Source organism: Rhopalosiphum padi, chromosome 2 (assembly GCF_020882245.1).
Source record: "Rhopalosiphum padi isolate XX-2018 chromosome 2, ASM2088224v1, whole genome shotgun sequence".
Classification (NCBI taxonomy): domain Eukaryota; kingdom Metazoa; phylum Arthropoda; class Insecta; order Hemiptera; family Aphididae; genus Rhopalosiphum; species Rhopalosiphum padi.
Window position 1 is genome coordinate 44,636,949 of NC_083598.1, and position 14,587 is coordinate 44,651,535.

The following is a 14,587-nucleotide window of genomic DNA, read 5'->3' on the forward strand; positions in this document are numbered from 1 at the left end:
CCTTTGTATTGTTATATTGATCTTTTATGTAATATGTATCATAATAAAATTACTTTATAACCATGAATCAAGATAAGTTTATCTTAGTGCTCATTTTAAATTAGTACCCATATCTATTTCATAATGCATGTATCTATGAAATCATTACTTCACAACAGATTTAATCATAATTCTTACTAAAATATGTTTGAAATAAACAACCCATTTTCATATTTATTAATAATTAATTAAATCTAAAATAGTTTATTTATTTTAACAGGTACGAGGTACCTATAAGAATCAATTAATTATTACTAAAGCACAGATTTCTATGCTAAAAATAGGTATTAAAATATGACATATATTATATAATAAACAGTCAGTCATGAAAATATACAAGAACATTTTTAAAAAATAAATTATGGTTAAAAAAATGCACAATTTTTATACAATTTGTAAATTTAACAACTTATAATAATTAATAAGGTACTATTATCCTTAATGAAAAAAAAACTAATTTTTTTAGAGAATTTTTTGAATAAATTAATATATTTTTAAAGTTGTATTTTAATTATTAAAATGAATAATTATTTTTAACAAAAAACAAAAATTTGAAAAGAAAAATATATGCAATTGCACAGAAATTTGTACTTTAGTTATTACTTATTACCTGTATAATTCTTTGTAAATTAATAAATTGCTGTTAAGTACATATTAAGCTCATAAAAAAGAGTAAAAGTATGAAATGCTAAGTAAAGTATTTAATTCTAATAATATAATGAAATATTTATTACCTTATTTGTTTAGTCATAACCTGGGTAATTGATACTTTTTACATCGATCAATTCAAAATAAAAATAATTCTAAAAATAAATATTTGTACAATTTTTATTCTTAGACAATAAAATACATAAAGTTTAGAAATATTCAAAGTAAACTACTCTTTGAAAAGAAGTCTAGGATTTTTTAATAATATGAGATAAATATAACTAAAGCTAAGGAAGTGAAAAAAAATATAATAATAAATAATTGTTCAAAATAGGAATGCACATCAAATATGAGTAAGGTTAATGATGGGATATTATTAAAAACAAAAAAATAATTCAAATCAATAATTTTATTAATATTAAGTCAAAATAAACAATTATTTATATATTATACAAACATTATAATTATTAATAAATAAATAGGCACCTTAATACTGTGTAAATATATTGAATCTTTATGCTTTTATAAATTTTATTACTAAATATTTAATCTAAATATGAGTTAAAACTTCATTCAGCTCCACCACTCTGAAAATAAAAAAATTATTATAACTTAGGATTACAATTTTTATTTAAAATAACATACAGTATAAATCATATTTTATGATGACTAAAAACTAAAAACTGAAATGAAAATATTTATCTGATTTATGATTAACTGATTTCTACTATATTATAATTTGTTTTAATTTACATACGTTAATAGCATTTATTTCAGCATCCTCCATCATTACTCTTTTAAATTTTGTAGGTAGTTGATAGTCTTCCATTGTTTGAACTGCACCTGCAGTTTCAAAAGATGACGGAGTTGACTTGGATTTATCTGCAACATAAAGATTAGATAAACATTTCATAATTCAATGATCTTCTATCAATATGCCAATTATATGTTATAATTCTGGATTAGATGAAATTAAACCAAAATTACAATAGGCTGAATACTATCAATTACTTTTATTACAAACATAAATTTTTTATTTCCTAACGCCATAACTGTGAATAACATAAAAAATTCAAAACCAGTTTATATTTCAATGACCAATATTATCATAAAGAGAAAATAGTTTCAGATTGGATTTTGTAGTGAAATTTTAATCGGGCCAATATAACTAATAAGTAATACTAGTAATAGATACAGTTGAATTAAAGCCAACAATCATTGAAGATTTGCCAAATGAAAACTAAAATATAGTCAAGAATATTCTAAAAGAAAATTAAAAAAATAATAATCACATTTGCATTGTCTTGGAAATTAAAGAGCTGAACATTAATACACAACAACTAAACAATTAAAAGTAAGTTGAGCATTTTTTGGCAAAATATGTAATGATTTTTGGTTTTATTTATTTTACAATTATCACTATATATTAATAAATAAAACACAACACATATAATACACATTAAAATATAACTATATAATATTATTATAATAGGTTAAAATAGATACTATCATTGATAGTTAATGTATATTGATTAAACACTCACATCAGCATTGTTTTGAAATCTAAATTTACAGACAAAGATTCAATCACTAAAATAGTGTCGCCAATTAAATTAAATTGTCACTCAATCAATCTATGTTATATTTAATAGTGCTAGTTTAAATATCACAGAATATTAACAATTAAAAATATAAAAACAATATAAATTAAAATATACCTAATTGCGTATAGAATAATAATTAGGTAACTGAAAGTTTATATTGTCACAATTAAAATTGACTTATATTACTGTACACTTTTAATTTCCAGAAAAATATTTATTTGATTAATGTATTAATGTAATATTATAAAACATCACGATTTGGTGGTAAAAGAAAAAAAGGCTAAAAGTGTTTTCACCCAAGTTAATCCAAAACAACCCCAATACTCAATGGGCCAATAGTAATACATCAAATTGATGTAGATACTTTTAAATTGCTTACCAATCACAATTATTATTATGTCATAAAAAAACTGTACATACTTATCTCTGGGACACCATGTCGAAACTGTATTAATGGCTGGTGAGGTTTTACTGTCTAAAAAAAATATAAAAGACAGTTTTAATATTAGAATCTAATAATATCTAGCTATAACATGACTGGATATATAATAATAATAATAATTTTTTTTTTTTATTTTATTTGCAAAAAACAACAAGTGACACATTATATAAGTATGTAATATAATGCTTTTATATTATAATATTACTAAGGCAACAAAATCCTGTTAGAAATAAATTTGTTTTAAAATAGTTATGTAAGCCCCAAAATTGTATGATAAATCAAATCAAAAATTTTTTAAAATACCCACATTTAAATAAATATTTAATTATATAGTTGATATACCATATACATATATTAACTTTTTATTATTTTAAATAAACAAATTCAAAGGGTTCTGTCAATGGATAGTCTCCCTCCTCATGTAAATCATGTCATATTTAAATTATGTTAGCCTCTGCTACTTATCACATTTGCTCATTGTATAAATGATAGATTGTAAATATATATTTTATTAAAAAAAAATAATAAAAATAAACAATGACCAAAAATATACATCTATAATTCATTATATTTAAGGAAATATTTGGATTTCTGTCTAGAAAAAATTAGACACGCCAAAAAAAATTATTTCATATTAAATAATAAAAAAATAGGGGGAATGTACACATCAAAAAACTTATTTGTAGGGAACATGTAATACAAAACCAAAAACAGTAACAGTGAAAAATTGAGCATTTACCAATCTAACAACATTGTTTCGACTAACGTGATTTGATTATAATTTTTTTAAACTTATTTACAGGTACCTACTTGAAAATTTAACTAAAGGTACCAAAAAAGATAACAGAATAAAAATCAGTTTAGGTAGTTCATGTTTTTATATTTCGGTCACTTAATAATGGGATCATAACTACATAAGTATGTTTTACAAATTTCAATGAATTGTTCCTATCCCTGCCAATAACATTGTACTGAACATTCTCATCAAAAATTTTAAAAAAGTTTATTGAAACTTACTTGATAAAATCGTACAATTATTTTAGTGTTCATGACTGACCAAGTTTATGTATCAGCAGGAGTTTGGAATCAAAACGCGTTCTGTACCTTCAAAAATGTATAAAAAATATCACTAACAAGACAAAATTAAAACAACAATTTGTGCGATGAAAAGAATTTTAAAAAAATGTCAAAAAGCAGTAATCTATAACTTACTATACTTGACACTGCCAACTACACAACTACAGTCTACACTCCACAGTCTACGTACTGACGTAGTAACGTCTAAATGTCTAATGCAGAATATCAGAATATTCAGAATGTTAGAAACAATAAAAACTCAGAAATCAGAATACTAAATAAATAATAAATATTAAATACTAAATCTCTGTTGATATATTTTGATAACAGACACACATGTTCCGTCGCTAATCAGCTGCTAAAACTCCGCGGATGTCACATATATGTATATGAATAATATTTTAAATCATGGTAGTAAACTAACAACCACGGTTGTAGATAGAACTTTTATCTTATAGAAAAATTACGTGGTGGCCACAGAGATACGCATTATCGTTTATCAACGTAAACATTCGCGTAGTCGGCAACCGCCAACTCTTAAGTGCCAACCGAGTACCGAATACCGACCATTGCCAATTGCCACATTCACTTTTGTGAGTTTTTTACGAATTACGAGCTGTGCCGGCGTTTACATACACAATATACGGTTTTATATTCGTTTTTACCGATCAGTTCGTGAAATTTAAAGAGATAACGTTTGTATTTTGAATTTTTTCGTCTGACTTTCCCCTTGTGCCGGACGATGTCTCCTCCACAGAATTGTCGGTATTTCGAGTTTCGACGAATGGTCCAAGAGAGATCTATAGTCGGACTTCAGTAACCTAAAAATACTGTGAGTCAAGTACATATTTAATGACCGAACAAAAAGAAGAAGTTGATCTAGAAATACAAGTAGAGACTATGCAGACCAGTCACAGTCGCAAATCTAGCCTGAAAGTGATCACTTTGGTGACGCTCACCCTTCAAAATGCCATGGTTGCACTCAGCATGCGCTATGCGCGAACTCGGCCTGGAGATATGTTCATATCGTCGACGGCTGTCGTCATGGCTGAGGTGTTCAAGCTCTCTGTTTGTTTGGTACTAGTATATCACACAGAGTCTATCTCCTGGAAACATTTTATATCGTTACTAAACAATACAATTATTAAACAACCAATGGACACACTGAAAGTTTGTATACCATCTTTAGTATATCTGATACAAAACAATTTACTGTATGTTTCCACTTCAAACTTGGACGCAGCTACTTATCAAGTCACATATCAACTTAAAATATTTACAACAGCCGTTTTTTCAGTGTTGATTTTGAAACGTAAACTATTAAGACACCAATGGATTGCGTTAATAATTTTGATTCTAGGTGTTGTTCTTGTTCAATTGAATAATTCAACCGACAAATCTCAAAAAACTTACCCTAATCAAAATCGAATAGTTGGATTAGTTGCAGCGCTCATCGCATGTTGCTTATCTGGATTTGCCGGAGTTTATTTTGAAAAAATACTAAAAGGAGCTGAAATATCAATATGGATGCGAAATATCCAATTGAGTTTTGTTTCTATTCCATTGGGTTTTGTAATGTGCTTTATTACAGACTGGAACAACATCAATGACAAAGGCTTTTTTTTCGGTTATGACCTTTACATAGCCTATTTGATAAGCTTACAAGCAGCTGGAGGACTTATTGTAGCTATGGTTGTAAAATATGCTGATAATATATTAAAAGGATTTGCTACTTCTTTAGCAATTGTTGTAGCGTGTGTTTTCTCAATGTACTTCTTTGATTTCACAATTAGTATTCAGTTTGTTGTAGGTACAATGCTTGTAATGTGTTCAATATTTTTATATAGTTATACCAAGCAAAAAAAATCACCAAATCTAAATACCACGCAAAGAGCATAAAGCTATATATTAAAATTATGATAGTGTGTTTTTTGTGCAAGTAACTTAAAAATGTGAAAAAATTAATTTTTTATAATAATGTGTTTGTGTATATTATAAAATAAACATCAACGGTTTTTTTATTAAATTTAATAAAGTTTTTACTTGAAATATTTTGTTTAAAATGATATAGTTGTATTATTATAAATTGTTTTTTTTTTACTTTAGTCAAAAAATAATTTAACTTAAAAATTATATTATATTTATTTATTTATATTTTTGTTTATATATATATCTAATGTTACTTTAACTAAGAAACTATAATAATATCAAATAAAAATCTTATACAATTTTTGAAAAATATATGTTTATATAATATTTTTTATTTATTTATCTACAATTAATGGCGCAATAATCTTATGTTTGTAATGTTTGTATATTGTATTATTTTCAAATATTAGTTTTCATATATTTTTACCTATATTTACTAAACTTTTAATATTAATAATTGACAACCTACTGATAATAATAAGATTATTATATTATATTATAGACATATAAGTAAATAATAAACTCATCTACTTAAGTTATTGTTATGTTATGATTTATGAATGTAATCTTTACATCAAATATGTATAACTGTTTATTTTCTTCGGAATGTTTTAATCTTTCATACTTTTTTTGGAAATGTCAACATTAAATTTATGATCATCAACTTCATAATATAACTAAATATTATTATATTTGTATGTTGTATATGTTAATTGAATAACCTCTTAACGGTTAAATATTTTAATTCTTTTATAAAAGCAAAACACAATGAATCTAACTGCACCAGTTGAATAATTTGCAAATTTATTTTACTTAAAATATGATAGGTTTGAGTAATAGAACAATTTTTAAAACAGTGGCTTTTAGGATTTTAAACGGTGTGTCGTAAAGAATTCTGGCAATAAAAAAAAATGAATACATAATTCGAATTCGTGGAATTAAATATGAACGTTAACAATGATTCATTAGTGTTCGTAGAATTATTGCGGAATGAAAATTACGCACGTGAACATCATTAAGTCATTAATTTAGCATGTCGCTTATAAACTATAATCGAAAATTATTTCACTGCTAAAATGTACAATTGTCATTCCTTCATATCATTGTGATGGCTCTATTGTACATTTTAACATTTGTACACCTCGCCTCGATATTGTATTATTGTGTTTACATTGAATACTAAGCCACTAAGGACATCAATTAAATAATAAATATACTAGTAATAATCTATGGGCGTAGGTACTAACTTTTTAATATTTTTAATATATCTCAAAAGTCTATACAATTGTTAAAATGTTATCAATACGATTTAAAGAAGACGAAAAATCTGTTTTCAAAATTTAAGTAACGCAACTATGATCAGTAGATATTCGTATTAGGTACGTTGGAATCGAAATGGATATGTTAATATTTTAATCACGAAAAACAGCCCGTTTCGAATTTTCTTAATAATTAGTTGACTTACAAAGTCGAATGGACTAAAAACCGTAAAAAATTGAAATTAGGTAGATTTCTTAGGAGTTGATGTCATTGTCAATTCTGCTGACTGCTGTATATGCATGAAAAATCATAGAAATATTTGAAACGTTTTTTCACAAATAATAATTATTGCGCTCGATCAAATCTCTAGGCGATAACAGTAGCACAATCTACCGTCGCGTTTACCACTTACGCACGATGAATTCACCTCATCTGTCGGTGAATTTAACCGCTAGATAGCGCGACACAAAATGTTTTTCCTTTCCAAAAGATAGTCGTGACCACGGTCTTAGATTCGTGAATGTAACTGTAATATTGCGGACTTACGGTCACTTCGACAATATTTCGGCTATCGATAATTATTTAATCAGCTATCTATTTAGTATTTTATGACGACGATTTCACTTATTTCTGGCAATCAAGGCGCATATAGTGTTATTATAGGTTTAAATACAAGAATTATCTTTCTATCAAACTCCATTGCAATAAAAACACACGACGGTTAAACATTTTATATGAACGACGATATTTTGTAATCGTGTTAAAATAATATAATTTCCAATACTTTGTTGATTGAACTCTGTCAAGTACGTATTATCAAACACTAATGACACAATATTAGCATCGTATACAAATCAAAAATTATTATAAATTTAAATTAAGTTAAATAATAATAGTGTTGAATAGACTACGTTTTACCTGTACGGCTTTACAAATACTAAATAGTATATTATAATATTATAGTCGTGTCGCGATAACATGAAGTTGAAGGGAAATAAACATTCGCTTAGAGATATCTAACTCGAATTTATATTAAATAATATATAATATATATTTCAAGGGGAATAAAAAAAATATTGTCAAGTTTTTCTAGTTATCACGACTCGACTGTATTAATGTATTATGACTAGTCACTAGAGCTAGGATTTCTATGCAGTAAAAAATTGTAAAATATGCATTTTATTTACAAAAATGTGCAAAAACCAATTTTTTTAAGTATTACTATTATTACATTTTATTATTAAATTATGTTTTTTAAATTTTCAAATGTGAACGAGGTGATTAAATCAAAGATTTATATTGGCTGAAACTGCTTAGTGCTTACCACATCACACGATGTTGTTGGAGCATATTTAAATGACGTGATTTGTCCCGGATTTAAAGTAATATTAACATCTTTTTTTCCGTTTTATAATCACAGTTTATACAATGTTAAACATTTTTAGAAATGTTTTGAATCCCTTATTCTTCTTTAGTATTAAGTTAATTTTAGTTAAAATATGTAGTATATTTACGGTAATTCAACAAATAAACCAATAATTATAGACGTTTATCAGATAAATACTATTTAAAATTAACAAGATTCTCAATAATTTATATATATGCAATTATATGCATTATGTTCAAAATATGCAAATATATGCAAAAAAAAATTTTATCAAGAATAAGCCAAATTGTGGACATATCTGACAACCAATTAATTTGTACTTAAGGAAAAAACATGCAAATGCATAGAAATCCTAGCCTTAATTATGACGTATATTGTATATAAAATACTACATAATAATTTACATTTGTACACATTATGCAATTTTTGGATGTATATTGTATATACGTTGATGGTGTATTGAGTGCCTATACTCTATAGACTATAGGTACATAAAGTACGTAAAATACCGCAACCGCACGGCACATTTATATTCTCTAATTCTAATTTATGTTATTTCCATTGACGAAGAAAGTTTTAAAGATCGATCGAAATTAAATTATAATAATACATAAAGCGCTTATAAAATGTTAATAACTACTATTCTTTATTAATATTAGATTATTATATTGTAAATTGTGATATTAAAATTAAATAAATAATTTATCCTAAAGATGCCCTGAGGCTAAATCGTTTCTGATTTGAGTTAAACTTTTAATTTATACACTGTAAGTGATAAATTATTTATTTTGTCATGTGGATCAACGTTTTCTTCAATCTTCTTGAATATAATTCAACTTAAACCATCAATAGCGATTAATGAATATTTGTAATTTTTTCGTCAAAAATTGATACTTTTGATTTTCATATTAAAATTTAATAATTTATACTTTACTTAACTACTTGTGTGGTTGTATTTAAAATTAGTAAATAATATGCAATTTTCACTCACAAACTATAGATCAAATGAAAAAAGAAATTCAAAACTCGTATTAATTTATGATTTTGTAAAAAAAAATATAACAATGTAGGTTTATTCTTTCAAAATTAAATTTAATCACAAATCACAATACGAGTATTTCTAAAGCACGCTCGCCACTTTTTTTTTACTTTAATTATACATTTGTACGAATTTTAATTTTTAAGATTTGTAAATTATATTTATAAATTTAAACCACTTATATGGAGTAAGTATATTCTATGCAGCGATACGATATTAATTTTTTTTCATACGTGTCTTTTTTACTGGTATGTGTTCTTATCTTTTTCAACAGATGATTTTCTTGAACATTTTGTTATACGTATCAATAATAAATTTGAAATTCAAAATAGTAATTAGAATTATAGTTTTTAAACTCTACAGTACTCTAAAAATATTATGTTCATGGTAACAGGCTTAAAATATATAGGTGTTATGATGATTTTAAATGTACAACATTAAAGAATAAAGGATAAAATGGTAGTCTACCTATATAAAAATCCAGTATAATACTTAAGCTTCATAGAGTCACAACTCACATGCCATATTCAGTACGTATTATAATAATTTATAATACAGTCAGAGCAGTCACCGAATCACCGTTATTGGTTTATTCTTTAGTTTTTTTTCCCGAAATAAAAAGAACATAATATAATATGTATAATACTATACTATACTATATTATAAACATTAAATAAAACCAGTCATGAAAATATCAACGGTTTTAAGTTTTCAACGTCAATAGATATTCTAAATTTCTAAACGTACCGAATATAATCGGCCTAGATTTGTCGTTTTTTGTTGCCGATAATGAATAGATCTGTTTCAGTATATTTCCATATAATACATAGGTACTTTTTTATCGTTCGGTTAACTTTTGAGAGTTTGTCATGTTCTAAATTTGTAAGTAAGACGCACGATTGTTTATTTACTATACAAATAATTTTTATATAGTAATATATTATATATATATACATAAACAGATTATTATATAACCATTGTAAATTATTTCTTATACAGTAGACTCAAATGAGTAATGACAAGACTTTTGTTTTTAATTAAAACTGCGTAACAATAATAATCGATATTTTAAGAGGGTATACTATCTTTATTTTTATAATAAATTGTACTTTTCTTTGATCTATCACATAATTTTGGTATTTTGTTGTATTGATTTTGTTTTTCATAATTCATCAAATATTTTGTTACCTACCCACTAAGCACCTAAAAAAAATATTCTAACTTGGTAACTACATGTTTTAGTTTATTTTATGATTGCATTAAAATGTTAAATTTAATATTATTATAAACGAATATCATTTTTTTTATGTATTATATTTATTTTTAAAGTACCAACCATTACACAATGTTTGGTGAGTTAGGTCAGCTGTAGGTATTTGCTGTAGCAAACTGTAGTTTGTAATAAATATATTTTATACCTATAATCATATTTCTAATTAAATGAGTAGGTGAAGAAATAAAAACAAATCAGTTTAAAGAAAATAAATTTTTAGTAAGTATATGTGAATAAATTATAGTTTAGTAAAACTGATACCGATTGATGATTATACCTAACTAAACATCACAAATACTTAATATATATTTATATTCTAATTTACCATATTTATACATTTATAGGTAATGAATACAATTGGCTGTTATGATAAATCCTTGTACAATACTATTTCGACGGGAATCGTCGTTTCTTGATTAGACTGAGATAACTTGGGATGACCATTGACAAATCGGATACACAAGTCTTTTTCACTAATTTCATTGCCACCGTTTTGTCTTTGACTATATGAAACCCATTAGGTAAGGTGCTACCATTCTGTTTTAAGTCATTGTAAATGCTAAATAGACTAGAAGTTTCCTTTTTATTGCTGAATATAATTTTCAGCGAACGAGAGGCGTTGAGCTTCGTTTTACTTAGTCGGAGCAGTCGGAGAAACTTTTAACACTTAGGTAGTTAGGTGGTGTAACACGCAATAATATAAACATTTCTACAAATTATCAGAAATATGCTGAATGGTAGATATTAATAACTAATAAAGATTCAGGTATAGATCACAAGCCAAAACGTTTAAACAACACTTTTCCCTCAGAAAAGTTTTTAGTAGAACTTGAGATATAAATTCTGAAGATGAAGGTCTAGAGGAATAGAATATTTGCAATATTATATTTGAGGTGTCAACTTCATTACGCAATTTGAAATTTTCAGTCTTCAGTTCGATAACTTGCAAGTTGCAATGCCAAACGTTTAATTTCACTTTTTAGTTCCTTGAATTGGAAGGACGAAACATCTGATTGAGCCTTACTGACACTAAAGAAAACGGCGTCAGGCAGATAACCAAAAGTACACCAACCAGTATAATGTTCGAAATACGCCAATGCTAGTTGCTACACGGCTTCACTAGTGATACAACACGCGTTTTACTTGTAGTAAATTATAAGCAAAAGTAGAGAGGAGTTGACGCTGAACTTTCTGGGAATGACTAATTTAGTCTAGATTATGGATAATATATATATACTGTAAGATTCTTTTATCAAACAACAGTTATAATTTCAAAAACTATAATTTTTCTTACATGGTTTGAAATCAATACAAAAACAACGTATTTCTAAAATTATTTATACATTTTACTATTTTTTATTTTTATAATTTTTACTTTTTTACTTTTTTAATGACAACACAAACTTTTAATAGCGTATAGCGTATTCCTAAGCAAACTATTTTTCAATGTACTCCGATGCATACAAATTGAAATTTGGACGAGTAGTTTTTGAGTTATAGACATTTAAAGTTTAAATGAGTGGTGTAGTGGATCAATATTTTGTGGGGTACCCGTACTCCTCTGCCACTCCGCACCGTCCATCGAAACTTTAAATTTTTAGAAAAACGTTGTTTAATGGTGTTATACTATATAAAAAAAATATTTTCAAAAACGTTTATAGTTAAATTAATGTTAAAATAATGAGTGTTGTTTGATAAAAAAATTACTCAGTATATTAGATAATAATAGTTAACTGCATTAATTAAATTAATAACAAAATATTTATATATCTAATTATAAAAATAATAATGATAATAGTAATTATAGTAATATAGTAGTAAATAGTGTGGTAATTTTGTTTTATGGACTTTCAACAAACGCTATTCATAAATTATAGATAGCCATACATCTGCGCGGGACGGGTACGCGCGGGAGTAGAACGGCAGTTACCCGGTTGACTACGAAAGCGACACGTTCCTCTCGATTCGTTTTATTTACTTTTTATTATGAACGATTTTTAAAGAATTATACAATACTAAAGTCATTCATTTCATACATAAATATTTGTTCGTAATACTTCTATAAACCTAGCTCGTCTTAACCTAAAATACAGTTCAGGTAATCAGGTGTGATCGTGTGTAGAAGTATAATTATGAACGAAATTGTTGTTTTATGTGAACGTGAGGTCGGTTAACTAAATAACGTGTTTCTTTTATAGAACTACTAGAACTTACAATAATATAGTTTAGTCAGTTTAGAGAAGCTTTTAATTGTGATCATACATGGTGACTAATTAACATGTGCAGACCATAGGAAGTAGGTATACTATACAATAAATAGTATCTATTATGTGTAAAGTTACTTCACACATCCCTTAGCTTGAGTCATAACACATTTTTTTAACAAGTATATAACGTTATACATAAGAATTATAAAGAACTATTTTTAATCAATATTAAAAAAATACTAATAATATTTCATGTTTAAATTAATTAAAATAAGTAGGCATTTGTGTACATTTCTTCTTAGTCCTATTTATATATTTGTATCCGTAGGTAATTATATATTATAATATAATGTCTATAGATTTAATATCACAAGATGCGCGTTCAATAACCATAGTTAAAATTATAAAATTGAATAAATACGTACAAGGACGTGAGGTAGTTACGTAGGTAGTTATACGTTATACTTAAATGGCAAATAAATATCGAATTATATAATATAAATATTATAAATAGTAATATAATTTTAACTATGGATACTTATTTTCTATTTAAACAGATGAACAACGTAAACCTATTGAATGCGCAGTAAACGTTTTGAAATGCCATTTATATAATTTAGATAATTGACGTTATAATATAATTTGACGACAGTGTGTTTGTGCTAGGTCAGTATTAGCAGTTACTAGTTAGCACTATTAGCAAATTTGTGGTAGCATCAGTGGCCTGATCGGGTGATGCTATGTTATTGTTCCTATTGCACAATGGTGTATTTTCGGGAGGGGGTGTAACACTGTAACCCCCACAGAAGAAAAAAAATTTCTTAAATACCTACCTGAAGGAAATTATTGATAAACTGACAAAAAAAAGACGTTTACCTTTTTTACTATAAATAACTCTTAATTTGTATACTTAATAATCATGAAATAATAAAATTATTAATTCATAACTCATATGTTGTATTTTTTATAATATTATAATTATAAGCTTACTTATATTTTAGACCTCCCACCAAAAAAAAAAAATCATTATTATTACCAAACGAAAAATTTAATTTGAATAAATATTGAACATTTGTTCCCGATGGTATTTATTAATTAGCATTAAACTTTTGAGTTTTGCACTAAATTATTTGTTATATATTTTGGTTTTAATAATTAATATTAGTACATTATTACAATAATATCATTCCATAGAATTTATTATTTACTAAATAATACTAGTAAGGTAGTACCTATTATTTACTAACTAGTTATATAGTTACGATACAATAATGACTGCAGTCTGCAATAAAAATTAAGATTTTATATTGCATACACGGTGTATGAACAAAAATAATATCAGTAAAGAATAATCTGTACTATACAATAGAATAAATGTCGGTACTTTATTAGTAGCACAAAAAAAGGAACAGAAACATTATACTAATAAATAATAGGTCCATAAAAAATAATATTAATAGTAGATAATTACTAATTAATATTTTTATGTTCCATTATTATAATTTTATACTTTTGGGAGGTCAAAATTTAAAAAAAAACGTATTACTTTTTAAAATATAATTAGGAAAAAAATTAATCGGTAAAATTTTTAATATTATCACTAAAATAATTGTTTTGCAGTACCTATAGTGTCTATTCGATGACGAGTTACTCTCAAATCCTATTGTACAGCTCATTGGTTA

At 25.7% G+C, this 14,587-nt stretch overlaps 2 protein-coding genes across 2 annotated transcripts; one reads left to right on the forward strand and one right to left on the reverse strand.

The window, feature by feature from the left end:
- Positions 1-1,081: 1,081 nt before the first annotated feature.
- LOC132921558 (uncharacterized) lies at positions 1,082-4,097 on the reverse strand. Its single transcript, XM_060984635.1, has 5 exons — positions 3,946-4,097; positions 3,751-3,837; positions 2,712-2,766; positions 1,445-1,569; positions 1,082-1,274 (listed from the first exon to the last, which is right to left on the reverse strand). Exons 2-5 carry the CDS (start codon positions 3,781-3,783, stop codon positions 1,257-1,259), a joined length of 231 nt encoding a protein of 76 aa, XP_060840618.1. The 5' UTR covers positions 3,784-3,837; positions 3,946-4,097; the 3' UTR covers positions 1,082-1,256.
- Positions 4,098-4,217: 120 nt separating this feature from the next.
- On the forward strand, positions 4,218-6,431 carry LOC132921557 (UDP-N-acetylglucosamine transporter). The gene has a single exon (XM_060984634.1). The coding sequence runs from the start codon at positions 4,663-4,665 to the stop codon at positions 5,707-5,709; it is 1,047 nt and encodes a 348-aa protein (XP_060840617.1). The 5' UTR covers positions 4,218-4,662; the 3' UTR covers positions 5,710-6,431.
- The last annotated feature ends 8,156 nt before the right edge of the window (positions 6,432-14,587 follow it).